General features: G+C 42.1%; 1 protein-coding gene across 5 annotated transcripts in view; it reads right to left on the bottom strand.

Annotated features, from left to right (window-relative positions):
• BCAT1 (branched chain amino acid transaminase 1) overlaps positions 1 to 23,974 on the bottom strand; it is a 109,379-nt gene that overhangs the window by 20,440 nt on the left and 64,965 nt on the right. For all 5 annotated transcript variants that reach the window (XM_032645898.1, XM_032645896.1, XM_032645897.1 and 2 more), the window contains 3 exons: positions 15,251 to 15,414; positions 7,671 to 7,813; positions 1,512 to 1,597 (listed from right to left, as the gene is read on the bottom strand). In XM_032645898.1, the coding sequence (XP_032501789.1) occupies positions 1,512 to 1,597; positions 7,671 to 7,813; positions 15,251 to 15,414 (393 nt within the window). The remainder of the gene's footprint in view (positions 1 to 1,511; positions 1,598 to 7,670; positions 7,814 to 15,250; positions 15,415 to 23,974) is intronic.

Genomic DNA, 23,974 nt, shown 5'->3' with positions numbered 1-23,974 from the left:
CAAAATATTAGAAGCATGCATCATGGTGTAAGTATATTTGGAAGGGTAGGGAAATACGCCTGCAACAGAAATATGGCTTTTTATAAGTTTCAACCTATCTCAGTCTGCGATTGCAATTAAGTTGTACAAAGGCAAATAAATAAATAAAGTCCAGCAAATCAGCCAAGTGAGAACAAGCTGAGTTCTGCGTTGTGGAAAAGAAAAGAAAAGAAAAAAAAATCTCTTGTACATAAACAGAATTCTTTTTACTCTGCTCACCCTCACTTATTTTTGGACAATTTCCCCTACCTGGCAAACAGTGGTAACCCCCCGCGTGCCTCTTGGCATTTGTGTCTCACAGTTTTAAAAATAAATTATAGCTAAGGAGTCAGGAAGAAACTTCCTCTATAATAACCTATTTTTCATGCTAGCAAATCATTAGCGTGGGGGAATTTCCACTTGGACCTTCTCATCAAACCTTCTGTACTTGGTTGATTTTTTTCTTTAATAAAACAAAAATCACTGAGCTTGGAAAATACATCTTTCCAATTGAAAACACAATTAGGACAGGGCAAGCTGTTTGAAATTATACCAACAGTTTGTAAATGTCATGCCCAATGCGCCAGCCAGCATGCGGCAGTTGGGTCTTGTCTACTTCAGGGTTTTGAGAATTATTTATAGCACGTTTTCTCTATTTCCGAAGCCTTTTCCAGAGAAACTGTACTCTCGTAGACGTGTGTGTTTCTAAACATTTGTCCTATTAGCACTGTTTCACCACAGTCTGCTCAAAGCCTTTTCTTGTCCCTTGGAGACCATTTCAATACATGGGTCAAAAGTCCCATCCAGGAACCTTTGCCAGATTAATCAACTCATTCAGTATTCATCTTGAATATGCTAAGTCACTTCCAATACCGAATGGTTTAACACACGTGCCTGTGTCACTTGAATCAGAAAGGCTACTGAAAACAACTTTACATTTGCTTGAATGGTTAGATGTTAAAATAAGCATGTATGTGAATTTGGGAGGACGGGGGCAGGAAGGAGGGAGAAAGAAGGCCGTGAAACTAATACTGTCATGTTAGTAAGCATTTATATGTCAGTAAAATTCTTTAACTTCTAGCACGGTTACACTGGAATAAACAGAAAAAGGGAAGGACTACGTACCACTGCCATTTGGAAACAACACACTCAGACTTGAAAAGTTAAAGGCCGGTGAAAAGGAAGCCCTCGGAGGATAAACCAGATGAGTCGGTAGGAGACACCTGGTATAAAGCTTGAGACTAGTACTAGAATACTTCTTCACTATGACGACCTGCTGAACTGGTTTCTGCCTGCCCTCCCTACAGACAATACTTACTTGATAGTCTCACCAAGACAGTCCTTCTAGAAGAGTTCTTTTCACTCAAGTTAAGATTTAAAGATTAGACAGCATTGGTTGGAACTACAGGATATTATTTCAATACTATGCTGGACTTTTTTTGATTACTTTTTGTTCCATGCTTATAAAAGTGGTTCATGTCAAAGGCACCCACCCACTTGTGTGCCAGGTCCAGGATGCTCTGCCTTGTCACTCCTGGAAGAATGATGCCATCTAGCGGAGGAGTTGCCAGTTCTTCCTCTGTCAATTAGAAATTGGAATAGTTTCAAACTTTATTAGCCATGCCTTTTATCAACAGCCACTAAAAAAAAAAAAAGTTTCTTGCAATTTCACTGGTAGTAAACATGAAAAGGAGGTCACTGTTCTGCATTGTCAAACTTTCCAAATCAACTCATACTTCAGGTAGATCCTTATGTTTAAAAAAAAAAAAAAAGGAACAAGAAAGGAGATCAGTCATCCTACCACCTTCAATTTATCCTTAACCTGTGAAAAATGAGATGGCTTCCCACTAACAAACAGTAAGAGTTATAAAATACTCTTAAGAGGAACATTCCAAAGTCAAAATTTACCTCAGTGGATTAAAGCTGGTTAGTAATTAGGATAATGTAGATAGACCCTTACTCAGAAACACTGGGCATTACCAAACCTTCTATGAATACTGTGGAGAAACCCAGCCCTAAGAGGTGTCCGTGCCCACTCAGGCCATCACTGCTCCCACACTGGCCTTTGACAAGTCTATCCAGAGTGATTTTCAAGCCTGGTGAAGTATCCACATCAAATATGGAGATGTTGACTTCACCCTCTGAGATTCAGATGTAATGGGCTCAGAGTGGGCTCAGGCATGTATGGCTAACAAAGAAATAATAGAGAAGGGGCTTCCCTGGTGGTACAGTGGTTAAGAATCTGCCTGCCAATGTAGGGGACACGGGTTCGAGCCCTGGTCCGGGAAGATCTCACATGCCGCAGAGCGACTAAGCCCGTGAGCCACAACTACTGAGCCTGCGCTCTAGAGCCTGCAAATCACAACTACTGAGCCCGCAAGCCTAGAGCCCGTGCTCCGCAACAAGAGAAGCCACGGCAGTGAGAAACCTGCACACCGCAACAAAGAGTAGCCCCCGCTCGCCACAACTAGAGAAAGCCTGCACCCAGCAACGAAGACCCAACGCAGCCAAAACTAAATAAATAAATTCAAAAAAAAAAAGGAAGGAAAAAAAGAAATCCAAAAAGAACCAAAATAACACTCCACGGGTGACTCACAGACCCAAGGTCCAGACACTGGTCTACTCTGAGAATGACCGCAGACACTCCCAACCATGGTGAGGGCTGGCATTATGACCTGTCTGCAGGAGTCAGTGTGGTCCGCCAGCCACAAAGCCTCCTTACAGAAGAAGGATGCCTCCGGTACTCAACATCCGCCCTCCTCCTCACCTCTGGCACCCAGGAAGCTGAATCTAGTGAGAAATTCAAACCTTCAACCATCACTTTATATACACGTTGAGCCTTGTAACAGATGATGGGTTGCCCATCATGTGTCTGCAGAGGAATTCACAAGGATGCTGGAAAGGATCACTGGGTAGCTAAAGCAGTGTAGAAATCAGTCTTTGAGCTCCAAAGCCATTTGATGCAGGCAAAAAAGACTTTAGAAATCACCTAGTTCAATCCTTATTTTATAGAAGGATAAACTGAGGCCCTAAAAACATAAGTGACTTGCCAAGGTTGGTGACACTGGGGACCAGTCGGGACCAGAGCCTAAGTCTCCCAACACTGTGGCCACCGCCCTTTCTTTCGTAAACTGTGGTCTGGGCTCACCCACTCCACTGTGGCCACATCAGACATCCTCGACAACCCAGCTCTCTGGAAGACTGAAACTCTTATGTTCATTCCTGTGTCCCCTCAGCAATGTGCCTGGCCCTGAGTGGTATGTAATAAATGTTTTTGAATAAGAAAATAAATGAATAATCCTTTTTGCTAGGATACAGCAGTATGATTTCTTTGAATTTTATTTCTAAAACTTATCTGCTGAAAAACACTTCTCAAAAGAAGAAAATTTGTTCTTGGCAATGTTCTTAGGGCTACTTTTTGTCTTGTTTAGAAGGGTTTGTCTCAAAATAAACATGTGTTTTGCAATAGCAAGCTAGCTGGCTATATAAATGTATAGATCTATATGTGTGTACACGTATGCATACACACTGCACACATATAGACAAACACTTCTAGTGTTCCCAAACGGGACCATTCCTAATACTTGCTGAGCTCTAAGACGGCATAAAGTTAAATGAAAACAGCGGCCCCTCGTGTGCAAATGCAGTTTTGTGAAATATATTTAACACCCAAAACTAGAACCACTAGCTTGAGGTCAAGGAACAGAACATCTGCTTCTCTGGTTGCCAGACAGAGATGATGACATGACAACATTTGGGTGAGAAATATTCATTTTCCTCTGCAACCACAAACATGATTACAAGAGCCAAAACGGGCTCCAGATTGCTCAACAGGAGGAAAAGAGAGCCTACGAATGAAGCTTGTTCTTGACAGAGAAATCATTTTGGGGAGATGAAGGATTTAGAAGCAATAACAGCTGGCTTCATCTGTGACTTCCCAAATTCAAGCACTAATGGGAATCAGGAATACCCCAAACACCATCAGTACAATTCTTCATTCGTTCAACAATATACACTGAGTGTCTATCAGTATCAGTGCCGTTGGCTGTTCTAAGCACTTTGGATACAGCAGTGAACCAAACCGATGTAACTCCTTGCTTACTTTCTAACAAGCAGAGGCAAACAACTGTATTAAATTGTATGTCAGATGATGGAGGCGAAAAAGGGGGGAGGCGATGGGGAGTGCTGGGGGAGAGAGTTTAAGATTGGTATTAAGGAATCCAGGGAAAGCCTTACTGAGAATGGGGTATGTGGCAAAGACTTGAAGGAGGGGGGCCAGCAGCCATGCAGGAAGAGTACTCCAAGCAGAGGCAGTGTAAATGCCTCCCAAAACCAACTGTGAACTCAACCACAACTGAGCCTTACTCTCAAGGTAGCTCCAGTGTCTGGTACAAGACAAAACTGTTTTCTCAACAGTGAGTAGCAAGTGTGTGTGTTAAATTACTCATCAACGGAATAAAAAAGGAGAATACGGGGCCATGAGATCTTACAACCATGGCTGCTGTTACTGGAATCAAAACCCACATGAATAGATAAACAACAAGGACCTACTACTATATAGCACAAGGAACTATACTCGGTATTCTGTAATAACCTATAAGGGGAAAGAATCTGAAAAAGAATACATATACACACACACATACATATATGTATATATAACTGAATCACTTTGTTGTACACCTGAAACTAACACAACATTGTAAATCAGCTATAGTTCAATTTAAAAACAAAAGAGCTCGAGGCTTTTCAGGGCATGAGCCACCTCACCTCCTTGCATGGCCTTGCAATAAACCTTTCTCTGCTCCAAAAACAAAGACAAACAGAACAAAAAACCACATGCGTTTCAGGCCAAGTGCCACAAAATAGTGCACAGCCCTGTGGCAGCCACCTTGTCCCAAAGGAGCAGTGAGAGTGGGTGCTCATGGGAAGAACTCTGCTTTTGGTAAAGTTGGGGAGGGGGGGAGGAAAATCAGTATCTTTCTGATTTTCAACACATTATTCTTTGTATTTTCCTAAAGCCACGTGGTATAAATCAAAGTTACGGGAGTTGCTTCAATGTCTTTTTTTTTTTTTTAAGCCCAAAGGTTATTCCTGACATTCTACTCACTTCTCTCAGAGTACTGTTCAAACATTTATTCCATTTCCTTTCTCCTTCCTTCAAATTTTATCTGATCTGGCAGGTGGACAGCCTCAAATTGACGGAGGATCTTCACATTAGAACTAAAGTTATCTCACGCAACCATAACCTGAAGAATAACTCTTAAGGTCTTGTATATTTTATAAGAGCCAGAGAGAAATTCATTCATTTCTCTTCTGACTTTTAAAAGCCATGGTGCAAGTGGTTCATGATTACTGTTTGCATAAGGGGTCATTTTTCATCAGGACAGTTTCTGGTGTTTCTGGTTAAATCATGTAGCTCTGATTCAGACTGTGCTTAAATCCTGACATCTCCCATCCATAAATAAGGATGGTGCCACTTCTGTATGATGTAACTGGTTTTGTTTGGGGTTGTGTGGGTTTTCTGGGGGGTGGGGATGGCAGTGGGCAAGTGGAAAGAATGAGTTGAATCAATTTATTATCTCCTAAGTAATACTGCCTGTCCAACACTGGCTGTCAACTTTCAAGCACGCCTTTTTGTGGGGTTTTTTTGCGGTATGCGGTCCTCTCACTTTTGTGGCCTCTCCTGTTGCGGAGCACAGGCTCCGGACGCGCAGGCTCAGCAGCCATGGCTCACGGGCCCAGCTGCTCTGCAGCATGTGGGATCCTCCCAGACCGGGGCACAAACCCGTGTCCCCTGCATCGGCAGGCGGACTCTCAACCACTGCGCCACCAGGGAAGCCCCCAAGCACGGCTTTTGATACAGGTCATATGAAATAACTCAAATTTAGAAATCACAAATATTCCAGTACAAATTTTGTTTTTCAAGAGTGTCAAGTACAAACAGCAGGTATGGAAGAATGAGCATATGATCTATACCTGGCTTTTCATATGCTAAGGATTACCAGTGGTCAACCCCAGGACACGGCGTACTCACTACACCTTCTGTTTATTCTAACTCTGACCGAAATATAAGGCTCATCTTATAACTCTGCAAGTAATGGTCAAATTAGCTCTGAAGTCAGTCACATTTGAACCACCATTTTCCTCTATTTGCAGCCAAATAACAAAAGAGCAATAGAGGCTACTATAGCTGCTTTAAAATTAAAATTTCATTTACAATTTTAATTAAAACCAATCCCGAGACTTCACAAGTATTTAGAAACTTATCATTTTACATTTCTTGTCTCAGTACTGTGAAATGAACAGCCTAAAGAATGTAAACAGGCCTAAAAATGTTTTTAAATTGTTTGACTATTAAAATTCTAATGAAAATAAATGGATATATATGTATTTTCCCCTCCATTATTGGGAAAAATACCATTTAATCTAATACCATAGACTTTGCCAAAACATCACTGAACTGCTGTGGTCTCTGCCAACTAATTAAAAACACTAATCGCAAAGAGGGATAAAGTGAGCATTCAGGATATTAAAGGTAACAAAGAAGTACTGATTTTTATACTAACATATATTAATAGTCTCAAATGAACCAGAATCTAAAAAAATACCCAAATAGATCGATCTGTCCTTAAAAATAGTGTTCTTTATTCAAACTGAGCTCCAGAGTAAATCTGGAAGGCTTCTAATGTATTGTCAAAATATGCAGAAAGGGCACAGGTTCATGCCCCGGTCTGGGAAGATCCCACAAGCCGCGGGGCGGCTGGGCCCGTGAGCCATGGCCGCTGAGCCTGTGCTCTGCAACAGCAGAGGCCACAACAGTGAGAGGCCCGCGTACCACACACAAAAAAAAAAAAAAGCAGAAAGGGCAATGATTGTTAAATGAATTACAACAAGAGAGTACACTCAATTTCGTATCAGTAGAAACAGTAGACTGTGTTTATTACTACAGCATTTTATACATAGTATATGGTAAATAACCACTGAATTGAAATGCAAGGGATTTCAGATAGGAAAAATGATAAGATGGTAAAGGGGATAAGGCTGCATATCTTCAAATTGTGGAGATTTAAATTCCTTCAGTTGGGACTTCCCTGGTGGCGCAGTGGTTAAGAATCTGCCTGCCAATGCAGGCGACACGGGTTCGAGCCCTGGTCCGGGAAGATCCCACATGCCACGGAGCAACTAAGCCCGTGTGCCACAACTACTGAGCCTGCGAGCCACAGCTACTGAGCCCACGTGCCACAACTGCTGAGGCCCGCGCGCCTAGAGCCTGTGCTCTGCAGCAGGAGAAGCCACCGCAATGAGAGGCCCGTGCACCGCAGCGAAGAGTAGGCCCCGCTCACCACAACTACAGAAAGCCCACACGCAGCAACGAAGACCCAACACAGCCAAAAATAAATAAATAAATAAATTCCTTCAGTTGACATCTCAGTAGTAAGTACATCTAAAGCCAAAAAACAAAAATAAAACTCAAAATCTTTATAGATGCTGTAAACTCAAACTCATGTTTACTTGGACAGCAAAAGCACAGAATTTCTTAGATTTTGCAAGCGTGTTACTTATTCTCTTGTTCTAAGGTTCTAGTTCTTTTCTTTCCAGTCCCACTGAAAATGACTCAAAAAGAGCCAAGATCTGAAATCTGAGTGGATTACCTCCATCTTCATTTATCCAGTAAAGAAAAAGATTCATTGTTCCAACTTCCGTTATCTGATTATCCTCTCCATAGAGCCACAGAACCTGCTGACACGCGTTATCCATTGCTTCACATTGGGCAAAGAGAGATGAGCCGTAATTCCTTTTAAGAAAGAGGAAACATACTGATTATGACTATACTTCAGCTCCTACCTCCCAGTAAGTCTTTAATTCACGTGTGGATGTAGTCAATGTACTATGTTTTTTAATAATATATACTCTCTAGTTAACTGCATAATATTAAAGGAAACCCATTAGAGAACCTAAATGGTCTAATTGCACTCATTTGACAAAGAGAGAGCAAAGAAAAATCATGGAATTCTAACTTGAAAAGTTAAACACAGGTAAATAGACAAGTTAGCAACACTTAAAAACTTATTATTTTTTTCACATACCAATCAATTTTACATTTCATTTAAACCCCACACCAACACTGTGAGTTAGCCACGATCATTATTTCCATGGTTCAGATGAGAAACTGAGGCTTAGAGAAGTAACTACTATGAAGTTACAGCTATTATTTAGCAGAACACCAACCCTGTGCTGAGACCTTTTAGTATAACCAAGAAACGCCTATGTCCAAGGTCTAAATTCCCTAAAAGGTGAGGCAAGATGTTAAAAATCCTGATTTTAACCAAAAAGTATTCCAAAAGCCTGTTTTTCTCAACCAGCACTATTCACCTTGGATTACTCAAAATCAAAGGAACATGGCATATCTTCCTGGAATGACAATGTAGTTTAGTAGGTTATTCATTCGTTACCTGACTCCTAGGAGAAGCTTAAGTAAACGTGTTAGGGGAACACTTTCCTTTGTGAATCAGAGTGTAAGATACAATTGACATTTCACACACACACACACACACACACACACACACACACACGGCCCGTGGAGAATAAACTCAAAACTACAGAGATAAGAAATTGAAATATCTTGGAATTGACTTTTTTTAAGAAGATATATTTTCACAAATGGTCTATCATTTGGAAAGAGAACTGAATTCTAAACTAAACAGAAATATTAATGTTCCTTATACCTTAAAATTTCATTTGGAGGGTGGGAAGGAGGGAGATGCAAGAGGGAAGAGATACGGGAACATATGTATACGTATAACTGATTCACTCTGTTATAAAGCAGAAACTAACCCACCATTGTAAAGCAATTATACTCCAATAAAGATGTTAAAAAAAAAATTTCATTTGGCATGGGTAGATTCATTCATAATGATGCCTGGCTCTCACTGTCCGCATTAATGAGTTCTCCAATTTTCTGTTGCTTTAGGAGAAAAGGAAGTAATATTTTAAATTTATCTTTTATTAAACTTAAATGGGAAAATTATGGAGTATAATACAAAATATGAATCAATGTTTTAGATAAAACATGAGAGTCCTCAAATAAATGTGATGCTCGCTTGCCTTTCTATGCCCCTGGTTATATAATTCACTTTCCTTGGCTTTCAGAGGATAGTAGCAAACAAGTTTGAAAAGAACTGCCATGACAATTAGGCATAGGAAATAAACCCTAGGCCCACCTCGGACTATGAACCCCCAGAAGTACACAGAAATAATCAAACATATAACAATAACTGCTACAAAGCATTAATGTTACCTTCTACAAAATACCCACCTAGGCCTTTTAATGATCTCTTTTACACCTGGGCAAGATTAAAAACTATAGTATTGTCTAAGTCAAAGTGTAAGGTAAGCACAAAAGCCATATATCATAGTGGCTACGTGCCATTCTCATCTGCACACATACTCTTCCCACTATATTCTCTTCGGCTCTTCCCATGGAGCCAAGTCATTCTGCTTGGGTTGACAATCACAGCATCTTGTCCTGCCACAACTGAACAAAAAAAAGGGTGGGCAAGTAACTAAGCTGCTCATAAGTTCTCCTGTGAGTTCATTCACTCATTCATTTTAATGTATGAAACCTGAAAGATGTATTTTCTCCCTTTGAGAGTAGCGGCAGCTTGTGTGCTATGACGTAAGCCTGGGTCTACTGTGTCCATAATCACCAGCCTTCAAAGGAGAAGGCATCTGAAGTAGGAGAGCCCTAAGTTAACACATAGCCAGAAGCTATGACAAGAGATGGAGGTAGGACGGAAGCAGAGGGAAAGGGAGGGAAGAGGGATTGGGGAGGAAGCAGCATGGGCAGGACACAGGCAAGGGCAGAAGAAACCTGGCAACAATGATTTGAGCTCCTATTAGAACACAGCCACCATCCCACTTACATGAGCCAATCAATCCCTTCTCTGCTTAAGATGGTGTGAGCTGGTTTTCTGACTTGTAACTCAAAGACTATTGACTAATAACTAAACTATTCTAGAAAGCTATGGGAAACAGGCACCATACTATAGGGCTATTGCAATCTGGGGCATGAAGGGGTCTACTCAATCCAAGGTGTTAAGATTCCTTTAAAAGACCCTCAATATGTATACTTCAAAACACAGGTAATAAAATGTAAATTATCGGTCAATCTGGAGATGACACAATTCTGATATGCAGGAGGCTTTTGTTTTTAATGGTAAATAGGCAATAACTGAGTTCAATCATGAGTACTTTTGAATGAGTCTAAACCAGGCTGCAGGGGGAGTCTGGTAGAAAGAGCGTGGGTTTGGAGCCAGCAGGCCCAGATGCAGTTCTTTTGCTTCTACTATTGGGTTATAAATGAACTAAAGCAAGTCGGTTCATATTTTGCATCACTGATTCATTTGGCAAGTAAAAATACTCGCTTGATATACTGCACAGATTGTTTGGCAAAAATAAAATAATAAAAGTTAAGAAACAGGCTATATAAGCCTGTTATATCCTAATGAAATTAAGGTTGTTTTTTAATGACTATTTTAATTGACTTTTCTCTAGTTCATAAGATAAACTTGTTGAGACACACATCTGAAGACAAAGAAACAATTTCTCTCCTAAGTATAATGCCCTTTGGTCTGTTCAAAAGCACATAGAGGGCTTCCCTGGTGGCGCAGTGGTTGAGAGTCCGCCTGCCGATGCAGGGGACGTGGGTTCGTGCTCCGGTCTGGGAAGATCCCACATGCTGCGGAGCGGCTGGGCCCGTGAGCCATGGCCGCTGAGCCTGCGCATCTGGAGCCTGTGATCCGCAACGGGAGAGGCCCCAGCAGTGAGAGGCCCGCGTACCGCAAAAAAAAAAAAAAGGCACAGAGAATTTTCAGTGTGAATATCTAGCCTTTCAAAGAAACTTCTAAAAACAAACATACACTTTTGAGAGCATGGCTGAATCAAAACCATGGCTCCCCAGCATCATAAAGCTACTTGGGCAGGAAAAAGAATTAAAGATCCCGACTGCTTCAGTGCAGTGAAAGGAAACGGAGTATTTATTTATAGGTGGTGTTTTCCCCCAAACACAAGTGTGTATCGCAGTGGCTAAGAATCCGTCTGCCAATGCAGGGGACACGGATTTGATCCCTGGTCTGGGACGATCCCACATGCTATGGGGCAACTAAGCCCGTGCACCACAACTACTGAGCCTGAGCCTCAACTACTGAAGCCCACGCGCTCTGGGGCCTGCGTGCTGCAACTACTGGGCCCGCCTGCTGCAACTACAGAAGCCCGTGCACCTAGAGCCCGTGCTCTGCAATAAGAGAAGCCACCGCACCACAATGAGCAGCCCCCGCTCGCCGCAACTAGAGAAAGCCCGCGCGCAGCAATGAAGACCCAGGCAACCAAAAAAAAAATTCTCTCTCAGGTGTAAACTGTATTATTAATGGCCACAGGGTAATTGATACCTTGGTAATATATTTGGGTTTCCTCCCATGTGCTGCCAATATTCAGAAGAGAAACACATGTTCTTGGAGGAAAGAGAAAAATGAAAAAGTGGGAAAACTGTCTACATAGAAAAAACTTTAATATAATTTTAAATAGAATCTGGGAGATGGAAATATTAAATACATCCTTCCGAAAGAGTAAATTCAATTGTGTGAAATCCAACTGATTGCTCTTAAGATAAAGAGAGTCCTGGAGGGGGCTTCCCTGGTGGCGCAGTGGTTGAGCGTCCGCCTGCCGATGCGGGGGACATGGGTTCGTGCCCCGGTCCGGGAGGATCCCACATGCCGCGGAGTGGCTGGGCCCGTGAGCCATGGCCGTTGAGCCTGTGCTCCGCAACGGGAGAGGCCACAGCAGTGAAAGGCCCGCGTACCGCGCAAAAAAAAAAAAAAAAAAAAGAGTCCTGGAGATGAAACAAGAAAGAGAGCCTTACAATAGAAACTATTGTCTGTTGAGAGGGTACCACCTACCAGGCAGGGTACTAAGTGCTTAACCCCATTATTTCAATGAATTGTCTCAACACAACCCTAGACTTTATTATACTTTTGAGGACCTGAAGGAAGAGAGGACTTAATTGTACAAGATTACACAGATGTGTGACGTGTATGACTATGTATGTGTATGACTCTCAGATATCTGATTCCCAAGTCCACTCTGGTAACTGCTTGGTTCTAACACCACACTTGCCGAGAGCTCCCTATACGCCAGCCAGGGTCCTATGCACTTTATATTATCTCGCTTCATCCTCACAGGTAAAGTAGGCATTATTACCCTGACTTTATAAATGAGGAAACTGAGGCTTAGACAAGTAACATGCCAAAGGAGTTAGGTTTTTGAGCCAGGTCCTTCTGACTTCAAAGCTTGCACTCAAATGCAGAATGAGAATATAAGGGAAAAAGGAGGAAAATTAAGATGGAGAGAGGGAGAGGCCTGAATCAGTGCAAATTAACTAAGAAATTGCCTGGGAATCAAGATGTTCCTCTGATGGAAGACTGACTTCTAGCTCAGTGCTTCTCAAGATTAGCTGCACAGTAAAAATGATCCTACTGCTCAGGCTATCTGCCAGACCAACTAAACCAGAATCTCTAACAGGCGGACCCAGACATCACTCAGTGGCTAAGCTCCTCCAGGCGATTTCAATTTGCGCCCACAGGTGCGAACCACTGTGCTAGAACTCTCCTTCAACTGTGTGCCACTGTTACTTTTCTCACTAAAGTACACTTAGAAATAAAAGGATAATATTATCTCTGATGGCTTCAAAACAGTGAAATAATCTTAGAATTTTATATATATATATATATATATATATATATATTCTCCTCTCCCTTCCTCCGATTCACTGAGATAGAAAGCAGAAAGTTCTTGAGCTTATGAAAATCAATAGCTATTTAATAAATACTAATTGGGGGCTTCCCTGGTGGCGCAGTGGTTGAGAGCCCACCTGCCGATGCAGGGGACACGGGTTCGTGCCCCGGTATGGGAAGATCCCACATGCCGCGGAGCGGCTGGGCCCGTGAGCCATGGCTGCTGAGCCTGCGCTCCGCAATGGGAGAGGCCACAACAGGGAGAAGCCCGTGTATCGCAAAATAAATAAATAAAAGTTGATTTTTTAAAAAAAGCTTAGGGCTTCCCTGGTGGCGCAGTGGTTGAGAGTCCGCCTGCCAATGCAGGGGACACAGGTTCGTGCCCCGGTCTGGGAAGATCCCACATGCCGCAGAGCGGCTGGGCCCGTGAGCCATGGCCGCTGAGCCTGCGTGTTCGGAAAAATTAAAAAAAAAAGCTTAGAAGGTAACTAATAAATTAATTATGTTTAGAAAAGAGCAATAATACACAAATCTAAGGTTCCTGACAAAAGTCTTTGTCAACTAAACTGGATGATGGTAAATGCAAAATCCTTTGTTTCCCTTGGACTCCTCCAGGTGGGAAGGACAGGAGCAGAGAGCTTTGGAACTTCTTGGAAACAACAGGCGTGTGTGGGACAAGCCCATTCTTTGGTTCCCGCCTGCCCTCTCGCCATTTTTCCGTTTACTTATGAGATCTAGTACTCTCTCCTCTAAGAGATTTCAAGTCAACTTCCACTGATCCTGGTCCAACTGAGCTTAACTATTAATTTATTTTATAATTGACTTTATTTTTTAGAGCAGTTTCAGGTTTACAGAAAAACAGAGCAAAAAATAGAGCTCGTATATACCCTTACTCCCCAACTTTAGTTTCCCCGCCAATACTGATACACTAGGTGTACATAGTAACACTGGGGCTCACTCCTTGTGTTGTACAGAAAGTCTGTTTATTTGTTTTTTTGGCCGAGCTTCGTGTTATGTGGGATCCCAGTTCCCTGACCAAGGATTGAACCCGCGCCCCCAGCACTGGAAGCGTGGAGTCTCAACCACTGGACTGCCAGGGAAGTCCCAGAAAGTATTAATTTTTAATTGCCCTATAGTGATCATATATTCTGTAAGACTGCATTATATCTTCTTTATAACAAATAACAATCTGCCTAGACACCAAACTAAAGATTTCCCTCCAATTTCAGTGTTCCCATGTTAATTTTTCCCTAAGCAGGTAGGAGGAGCTAGAGAGCAAGGTTTAAAGAAGAAAAACGTTTACGTTATTATCTCTTCATCGAGATCGTTGCTTTACTGCACTCTAAGGGAAGTTTTAATAGAGTAATACAGGCGGTATGCAGTGGTGCATATGCATATGGCCTGTGAAGAAGTCTGAACAAGTAAAAAAGACATCAAGAGAGCAAACAATAGTAGTTTTGGACCTGGCTAGCCTAGGACATAGTCAGGAAGGAGTGCTCTAGCGCAGAAGGAAAAAAAGTGACTTCTTTAGTTTAATGGACTCCAACAGGGTTTCTCTAACCCCTTGAGGGAATGCAGTTATGAGGGAATACCAACAGGGATGACAGGACATAGAATTTTGTCAACATGCTATTTTCTTGGTAGAAAAGAAGGAAATAAAGTCTATGGAGGGGTCAAAGCCAGCTGTCAATGTCTCTCTGGCATCCCAGCAGCACATCCTTCAATTCTGCCAGGGCTCCATGAATCTACATTTTGTAACAGGGCCCAGAAGACAGTCACTGAGTCACCTTGCGGGCCTGCTGCTGCCCTGGGTGTGTGATACACACAAAGGAAGAGCCATGCTGGTTAATCCAGCAATTCTTGTTCACCCATCAGGGCATTCCCGATTCACGGCCAAGTCCACCCCTGAAATTGTCTAACACTTGCAAATGCTCTTTTATTTCCAGCCAGCTACATATGGCCTATGCGACTGGCCTGACCAAGCCAAAGCACAGCTATCCCTCAGCCAGTTGGCAGCAGGTATGTCTACAATCTGTGGCAACGAGGACAGCACTTCAATGAAGCAGGCATCTTCCCCAGACAGGACTACTTGGAGCCAACTGGGAGCTTGGGCCCCAGTACCAGATGCTCTTGAATGCCAACTTTCAGCCTGCGGCCAGGGCCCAGCATCCAGGGGTAGTTCATTCAAAGCACTGCTTTTACTCCTGGTTTAGTTACTTTAGCTCTTGCCTATGTATAACAGTCAATGTTTCTCCCTTACGAGGGGGCCACACAGGTTACCCTTTAAACAACTAGCACATTCAAAACACTGAAAACTAAACACAGAATAAAAATGAGCATTACAATGTAAAAACTAATGTATGTACTTGTACTGAAGTGAAATGGCAATAACTAAATGGTCACGAGGGACTCTTTCCTTTAGACAGAAACACAAACTGACTTACCCGCCCATCTTGCAGTCCCCGGTCCCACCTTTCCAGGCTCTTACGTACTTCGGATTGGCCCACAGGGACACTGGATTAAAGCTCCCACTTGAAAAATAAGGTCCCACTGGGCTCAAGATTACAAAGAGCAGGGCTTTAGTAGGCTTCTTGACTCCCAGAGAAGGCTGTAATAAAGCAAAAGTACACACAACTGTTAATTTAAAATGCAGACACCAGTCTCAAAGTCTAGAAGAGATCTGTAACCATCTCCCAGAAGGGACTACGGACAGCTGTTACTTCTAAGTGCACTTTTTTTTTTTGCGGTACGCGGGCCTCTCACTGCTGTGGCCTCTCCCGTTGCGGAGCACAGGCTCCAGACGCGCAGGCTCAGCGGCCATGGCTCACAGGCCCATCCGCTCCGCGGCATGTGGGATCTTCCCGGACCGGGGCACGAACCCGCGTCCCCTGCAGCGGCAGGCGGACTCTCAACCACTGTGCCACCAGGGAAGCCCTGGACAGCTGTTACTTCTAAAGCTGAGTTACACAAGCCTGATGGTCTTCTCTTTCAAGAAGAAAACACCGAGAATGGGGTACTTTGGTTCCATTTTACTTTGCTTTCTGAGTTAAGATTTTAAAGGAAAAGCAAATTTGTCAACTTTTTTAACAGTAGGCTTTTTCAGAGGAGTATATTTTTAACAACTAGCCATATAACACCTTTCAGTGTTGTACTGATTGGGAACTGAAAAAGGGAAGAACCTAGACATGATTTCAGTCTTTGGGGGTGAAACCTAATAGCTGCTTCTCTAACTTGCTCTTCTGCTTCTGGACATACCAGTGCCTCCCGCAGGCAGTGGGCTCGGGGGAGTGTGCCATCAGTACACCTGACTGTGAGAGACAGCAGACAGCAGGAGCATAGCTGCACTAGAAGCAAAGACACCAGACAAGATAACCTCCCCCCCCAAAAAAAAGACAAGAGGATGAAGGACTCAGGAATTCGTGTCAGGAATGACAAAGATAGAAAATGGCCTCTCCCACCAATACTGGAAAATCACAAGCCAACGATGCGAAATCATACAAATTCCTCCAGCACAGAAGTGGTTCTAAGTAATTACTGCCAGTTGTTTTTTGAGGAAAACTGAGAGACTGAAAAGTTTTGAGGGCTACGTATTATAAAGGCAAAAAAGGCCACTGGGCTATCCTGTGAAATTCAAGACCACACGAGTAAGAAAACAAGTCAGGACTCTTACGTTAAGTATTGGGATATAAGATACTTGTGTCCAGTCTTCAAAAGGAACCTGGTCTGCCTGGATGGGGTAGTAGTCTGGCGTGGAAATAATGAGAGGAGACTCCGTTCCCCTGATTTTGTGGCTGTTGTAATATTCCATGAAACTGACTGAAAGTGGACCTAGGGATATATTTTTTTCTGAATTTCAATGAAATCTCCTCCCCCACTACCTATTAGCTCAAGGCCCCTCACCCACTACTTGTGCCCAGATCATCAAGAATCAGGTAGGGAAAATATCCGTGAGCAGAATAAAATGTGATTGCATATGTGTACACTGATGCCATCGGAAAGGCATAGGAAGTGGGAAGCTGAGTCCATTCACACTCCATGTGAATGTGAGGACCACGTGGCCCCACAAAAAACGGATTATAAGTGACGGATAACTGAGTTAAAGAAATGAGTCAGGGCTTCCCGGGTGGCGCAGTGGTTAAGAGTCCACCTGCTGATGCAGGGGACACGGGTTCGTACCCCGGGAAGATCTCACAGGCTGCGGAGCAGCTGGGCCTGTAAGCCATGGCCACTAAGCCTGCGTCCGGGGCCACGAGAGAGGCCACAACAGTGAGAGGCCCGCATACCGCAAAAAAAAAAAAAAAGATATGAGTCAGCAAGCGACCACAGGTTTTGGCTTTTTTGCTCATTTGTGTCTGTTCTTTAATGGGGGCTAAAGAGGACACCCCTACAAGGGAAAAATGAGGAGACTTAAACTCCATTTGCTTTTTTTGGTTTCGTTATTTGGAAAAGAAATCCTCAGGATAACACACACACCTGCCTTTCTTCCCAACTTTGATAAAAACTATCTTATCTCTGCAGTTTTATTTACCTATCAGTTAAGTAAGTACACTTCATATCAGGGATGCTTTGAAGCTTAATATTTAAAAAAATTTTTTATTGACCATTATAATGAGGAATTAAGCTTCTCAACATAATTTAGAAATATAATATGCAGGACACATCTCAGTAATTTACCTAGCTTCTAATGTTCTAAATAAAATAGCTTATTTATGGACAAGCTGAAAAGCATTTTATTAGATACCACATGAATGCCTGGACTTTTCTCACTCACGTATTTTTTGCAACCTACACACTATTAAAAAAAGTAACAGGGACTTCCCTGGTGGTCCAGTGGTTAAGACTCACGCTCCCAATGCAGGGGGCCCGGGTTCGATCCCTGGTCAGGGAACTAGATCCCACATGCCTCAACTAAGAGCCCGCGTACCTCAACTAAAAGATCCCGCATGCCGCAACAAAGATCCCACACACCACAACTAAGACCCAGCGCAGCCAAATCAATAAGTAAATATTTTTTAAAAAGTAACAATAACTCATGATCATGGAAATATTTTTCAGAGATAAATTTCATCTTATTCATTTCCTTCCCCTGATTTAATTGACAGGTAAACTTGCATTTATTCCACTAGGTGGTAGTAGAGAGAGCACAGATGGAAAACAGAATAACATGCATTAAATCTATTTCTAGAAAAGAGTATCTTGATAAACCTTTAAGCAATACTTTTACTCTTAGCAAGCAGGTAAATAATAGACTAGAGTTTTTCAATGCTGAGAAAAAAATGTGTTTATGTGTACTAACATTTTATTTTAAATTTAAGCAAGGTCAACTCATGCTTTACAAGCACTTCAAGTACTGGTGTTGATCATAGCTCAGTCACCTTCAACCTTAAATGATTATTTATGTCAAATATCTTTTCATGAAAAGAACTGTGACTTTACTGAAAATGGTCACACTGCTTCATGAGTGAGAATAAGTAAAATGTAACTTTATGGAAGGGAAACAGGGAAACTTTATGGAATGTAACTTTAAGGTAGAAACAGACCTAATCACCAAGTTCCCTTCCTTTATCAGGAAGGGAACTTGGTGATTAGGTCTGTTTCTACCCTCAAGGAACCATTATTTGTTCCTTTTTCTTAATTCTTACATGGAAAGCAATTTAAATTCTGCACTACTCCTACAATTAAGAGTAGTTTATGATAGTATAATATTAATCAAAAGGGACTTCCCTGGTGGCGCAGTGGTTAAGAATCCGCCTGCCAGGCCTTCCCTGGTGGCGCAGTGGTTGAGAATCCGCCTGCCGATGCAGGGGACACTGGTTTGTGCCCCAGTCCAGGAAGATCCCATATGCCTGCAGAGCGGCTGGGCCCGTGAGCCATGGCCGCTGAGCCTGTGCGTCCGGAGCCTGTGCTCCTCAACGGGAGAGGCCACAACAGTGAGAGGCCCACGTACAGCATCCTCAGTAATTACACAGTACTTTTCAGTTTCCAAGACATTCCATAGCCATTATCTCAGAAAATCCAACAATCCAGGAAGTTAAGGGTTATAATTCCTATTTTTAAGTTGAAGAAACTGAGGCTCAAATGACTCACCCAAAGTTTCAGTTATTAAGCTCTACATCTTCTACTCTTAGTCCAGAGCTCTTTTTCGATATGAGTTTGATTAAAAAAAAAAAAAAACAGTGAAATTCCCAGGATTTCCTAATGTGAAGAGAGTTCAAACCAGATCTTCCTTCTACCCTCAGCCTTCACCACAGCTCTCATACTCTAGGCAACCCATGTTCAAACCATACAGAACCCTTCAGATTCCTCCTCAATTTTCTACTTAAAAAGTATACATTGAAGCCCTGACCCCGCAATGTGAATGCATTTGGAGATAAGGCTTTTAAGGAGGTAACTGAGGTTAAATGAGGTCAAAAGGATGGGGCCCTAATCCTGTCAGCCTGGAGACACCAGAGCAAGTGCACCCTGCTCCCTCCCGCACCCCCCCTTCCTCCCCCAAAACAGAGGAAACGCCCTGAGGGGCACAGTGACAAAGTGGACATATACAAGCCACTAAGCGAGGCTTCACCAGAAACCCACCCTGTTGGCACTTTGATATTGGACTTCCAGCCTCCAGAACTGTGAGGAAATTAATTCTGGTGTTTAAGACACCTAATCTTTGTATTCTGTCATGGCAGCCCAAGCTGACTAAGACATCCCTTCTCTGGACTTCCCTGGTGGCGCAGTGGTTAAGAATCCGCCTGCCAATGCAGGGGACACGGGTTCCAGCCCTGGTCCAGGAAGATGCCACATGCCGTGGCGCAACTAAGTCTGTGTGCCGCAAATACTGAGTCTGTGCTCTACAGTCCGCGCACCACAACTACTGAGCCCATGCGCCACAACTACGGATGCCTACATGCCTAGAGCCTGTGCTCTGCAACAAGAGAAGGCACCGCAGTGAGAAGCCCGCGCACCGCAATGAAGAGTAGCCCCCGCTTGCCGCAACTAGAGAAAGCCCACGTGCAGCAATCAAGAACCAACACAGCCAATAAGAAAAATCATTTGAAAACAGTCTTGAGTATTGGCAAAAACTGGGCAAAGAGTTACTGCCAGTTTTGTAAAAAGAAGGATAATACTTAATGTACAAACACATGTAAGCAGGTAAGAGGTGTGTATATTTATCTATATATATCTCTAGACAGATATAAGAAAAACTGGCAACAGGAATTGCTCAGAAGGAGGTGAACTGTGGACTCTGGATCAGAATAAGAGTAGGAAGGAAACTTCCTTTCCATTGTATACTTTTGGGACTATCTGAATTTTTTAATCAAAATTTTCCCTCCCCCTAATCCCTCCTTTAAAATCCCAGAAATATACTGGCAGGTTTCACGTGAAAACTGATATTCCTAAACTCAGAAGCACTGTGAATGAACTTTAGACTTAGTGTGACTACACATGTGTGTTATAGAATACATATAACATATTGTAAAATATATAATACAATATATAAAATCTGGAATGATTATGTCAACTGTAATTGAGAGCAGGAAAGCTGGTAGCTCAGAGGAGGAAAGGAAACGGACATGAAGGCAGATTTACATTAAAACGAGATGGGGTACAGGAACAAACTGGGAGATTGGGATTGGCATGTATACAGTGATGTGTATAAAATAGATAACTAATAAGAACCTACTGTACAGCACTGGGAACTCTACTCAATATTCCGTAATGACCTATATGGGAATAGAATCTAAAAAGAGTGGGTATATATGTATATATATCGATATAACTGATCCACTTCACTGCACAGCACAAACTAACACCACATTGTAAATCAACTATACGCCAATAAAAATGTTTAAAAAAAAGATACTTTCCCCCAATGAATTGTATTGCCATCCTTGTCAAACTAAATTACCATAAAAAACAAAAACAGAAACAAGACGGGAAAGCACTTATTAGCTCCCATCCGAGTTACCATAACAAGAAGTCTTATTCGACCAGGCCCCATTTCTTCACCACACTGACCTACATCTATCAACACATTCATTCCATGGGTCTGACGCTCCCACAAGCTCCATGAGACACTGAGTTCCATGAAGGCAGGGAGGTAGCATCCCTAGAACAGCACAGTAACCAGTGCATAAAAGATGCTACAGCACAGAGGCAAGAACACAGGGGTTCTGATTTCACCTCTGTGGGCCTCAGTCTCCTCATCTCTAAAGTGATGCCAGTGGCACCTACTCACAGGGCTGCTGTCAGTCAGTGCAGGGATAGCACCAAGCATAGCGCCTGGCACTTAGGAGAACTTCACAATGCCAGGTGATGGGGGTGACGACAGACTGGACCACAGTGTTTCGTCAAATAGAAGCAGGACCTCCCTGAAAGGCAGCAGGACTTTCTTGGGATTGGCCTACGGCATCTTTCAGGGAAAACAGTAACTCTTTCAGCAATTCCCTAGGTTGCATATTTTCAAACTGCTCATTGCATATAAGGAAACAGGGAAATGGAATCCCAGTAAAGGAACTTGGACAAAGTGTGGTTAGTGCCCAGCGTGGGGAACTCTGCAGCAGTTAGAAGTGATGGACTGTATCTACACACAGTAACCTGGATAGAAATGAGAAACACAGCACAGAGGGAAAATGTTAAGAGACACAATGAGATGTGTAAGACAAAATCATTTATATAAATTAAAATTACAGGTATCCAAGGTAATAAGAGATACTTAAAACCCATATAAACCAAAAGAATATTCATTCAATACATAAGAATGATTTCCAATGGCGGAAGAGGAGATGAGAGTAGGGAAGATAAAGGGGAATTAAAAAACAAAGAGAGGGCCCCCCTTCTGCCCGGCGATGGTAAGTGCCATGAACTGAGCGGTATCATTATTAACCATGTGCACCAACACTCCAAAAAAGTAAAAACAAAGAGAATAAAAACAATCTTCCCCTGTAATAATGTTGCAATGGGCAAGAACAGCCTCAAGAGGATGTCCATTGTTAAGAGTGCCCTGATAACAGCAAGCTGATCATTAAAGACTAAAATCAATAGAGACAAGCTGTATCTCTAAGAACAGATAATTGAGCTTTGAATATACTAAAAAGGGGGCTGTTAATATAAAACATGTTAATAGTTATGCAAGTATGACTTTTAACTGTTTATAAATAGTGTAATGAGATACATATAAACTCTCAAATAGGACTGCAAAAGAATACATTCCAAGTGTGGACAAGACCCAACTTAACGATTACAAATTGCTGCTGTAATAACTAGTTTTCCAATCTGTTCAGATTCTTTCATTTATAGAGCCTAATCATAAAGGGAAAAGATGAAAAGGTGTATAAGCATACATAAACAAAGGCTGTGAGTAGAGAATTCTTTTCATGGAAATTGTTATGATTATAGGTAAAATTATCTATGTAATAGAAAGATTTTACAAGGTGATAAAAGGAAAAGAAAGACATGTCTATGATACTTACATGCCCTTAAGCTCCCTGTGGAGTGAACCAAAAATCAGAGTGGATCATTTGGCAGCAGGATTTTGAAATTCGAGTTCTCATGAAAACATCATACTGAAAGTTTTACAATGAAGTTGTGGATGGGGAAACTTTACGTGAAATGATTTTAAATGTTGTTCTGCATTGTCCAGATTGTATTCTGTGCACTGGAGGTGGTATTAACCTGAAGCAGACAGCTTCTCCAGTTGAGCTCAACTCCAGAAATATATTTGGGGTGCTCCAAAGTAGAAGGATGTGTTAGATTCAAGGTCAGTCTTGTCTTGGAGTGCAGCTGAAAAAGTCAAATCTGCTGGTAGCTTGCAGATGTGTGTGTGGTAGACAGCCTGGGACCTGGTCAGAGGGGCTGGGCAGCCTGACCACTGCAGCCCAGAGGGCTGTCTCTACCATCAGACTCAACCCTCCTTACGACACTTATTCTCAGCCCCGATATTATTTAGCACCACCTCCCCAGTGGAGAGAGTAGGTGAGGTGATGCTGAGATAAACTGGAAAAGTGGGAGGCTTGGAGCAACGATCAGAGGGAATCTCAGTTTGTGGTTGTGCATATTTTGCTATGGACCATGGTCAAAGTACCTGTGTACACTTATCGGGATTGCTGAGGAAATAAAAGCCTATCTACGCATGTGTAGCTATACCTTCTCAGAGTTACCAAACAGGGTAGAGTTGGATAAAACAGATGTTAAAACCAGCACAAGCCAGCTTCTTTAGAGCTTTCTCAGGTATTCAGTACTGAACCTGATAATCATATAAGTTTAGCTTCTTAGCTGGTAAAGTGAAAATTTAGAAACTGTTTATGTAAATGTTTTTTATTTAAACATTATGATTTGATTTTATCTAATTTCCAACTAACAATCAGCGGCAGTTTGAAACACTACAGCTTTTAGTTCCTCTTTAAGTTTTTAACTACCTGTAAATAAATATTTCAGAACATATTGATTTAAATGATGCTGAAATTCTTTTTTTTGTTTTTTTTTTTTTGCGGTACGCGGGCCTCTCACTGTTGTGGCCTCTCCCGCTGTGGAGCACAGGCTCCAGATGCACAGGCTCCACGGCATGTGGGATCCTCCCAGACTGGGGCACGAACCCGTGATCCCTTGCGTCAGCAGGCGGACTCCCAACCACTGTGCCACCAGGGAAGCCCTGAAATTCTTTTTTAATATGAGAAATTGTTTGGGATCATGAATGATTTTATCCTCTAATTTAAATGTTTTACAAGAGGTTTATGTAATCCTGTTTAGTATTTTGCTTAATAATGTAAACTTTATAGAAATTTTTTATTTTTTCAAATTTCTACCTGGTATCTTTTTATTGGCAATCTCTATTCACTGGCTATTTAATTAGCTAGTAATACATGTTCCAAAAAATACTCTTCTGTTTATTACAATCCTAAATCTGAAAGTATTTTAGTAATGGATCCAATTATTATCAGAGAAGGCTGGAAGACATGAAGAACTGCACAAAAACATTGGTACATAGGTATTACCTGTGTAAAATAATAAAAATAATGAAGAATCCATTGATTATAAAACACGTAGAGAGGCAGAGCACCTTTGCAAATGTAATTCATAAGTTGGTGTCAGAGCTACTCTCAAATTATATGGCAGCTACAAAATCTGAGTGTGAGGAGCAGTAATTAACATCAGACTGTCACATCACAGCTCATGAAAATGAA

The sequence above is a fragment of the Phocoena sinus genome, chromosome 10 (genome assembly GCF_008692025.1).
Source record: "Phocoena sinus isolate mPhoSin1 chromosome 10, mPhoSin1.pri, whole genome shotgun sequence".
NCBI classification, from domain to species: domain Eukaryota; kingdom Metazoa; phylum Chordata; class Mammalia; order Artiodactyla; family Phocoenidae; genus Phocoena; species Phocoena sinus.
The sequence above is the reverse complement of the archived record's forward strand: the minus strand, read 5'-3'. Positions and strand labels throughout refer to the sequence as shown.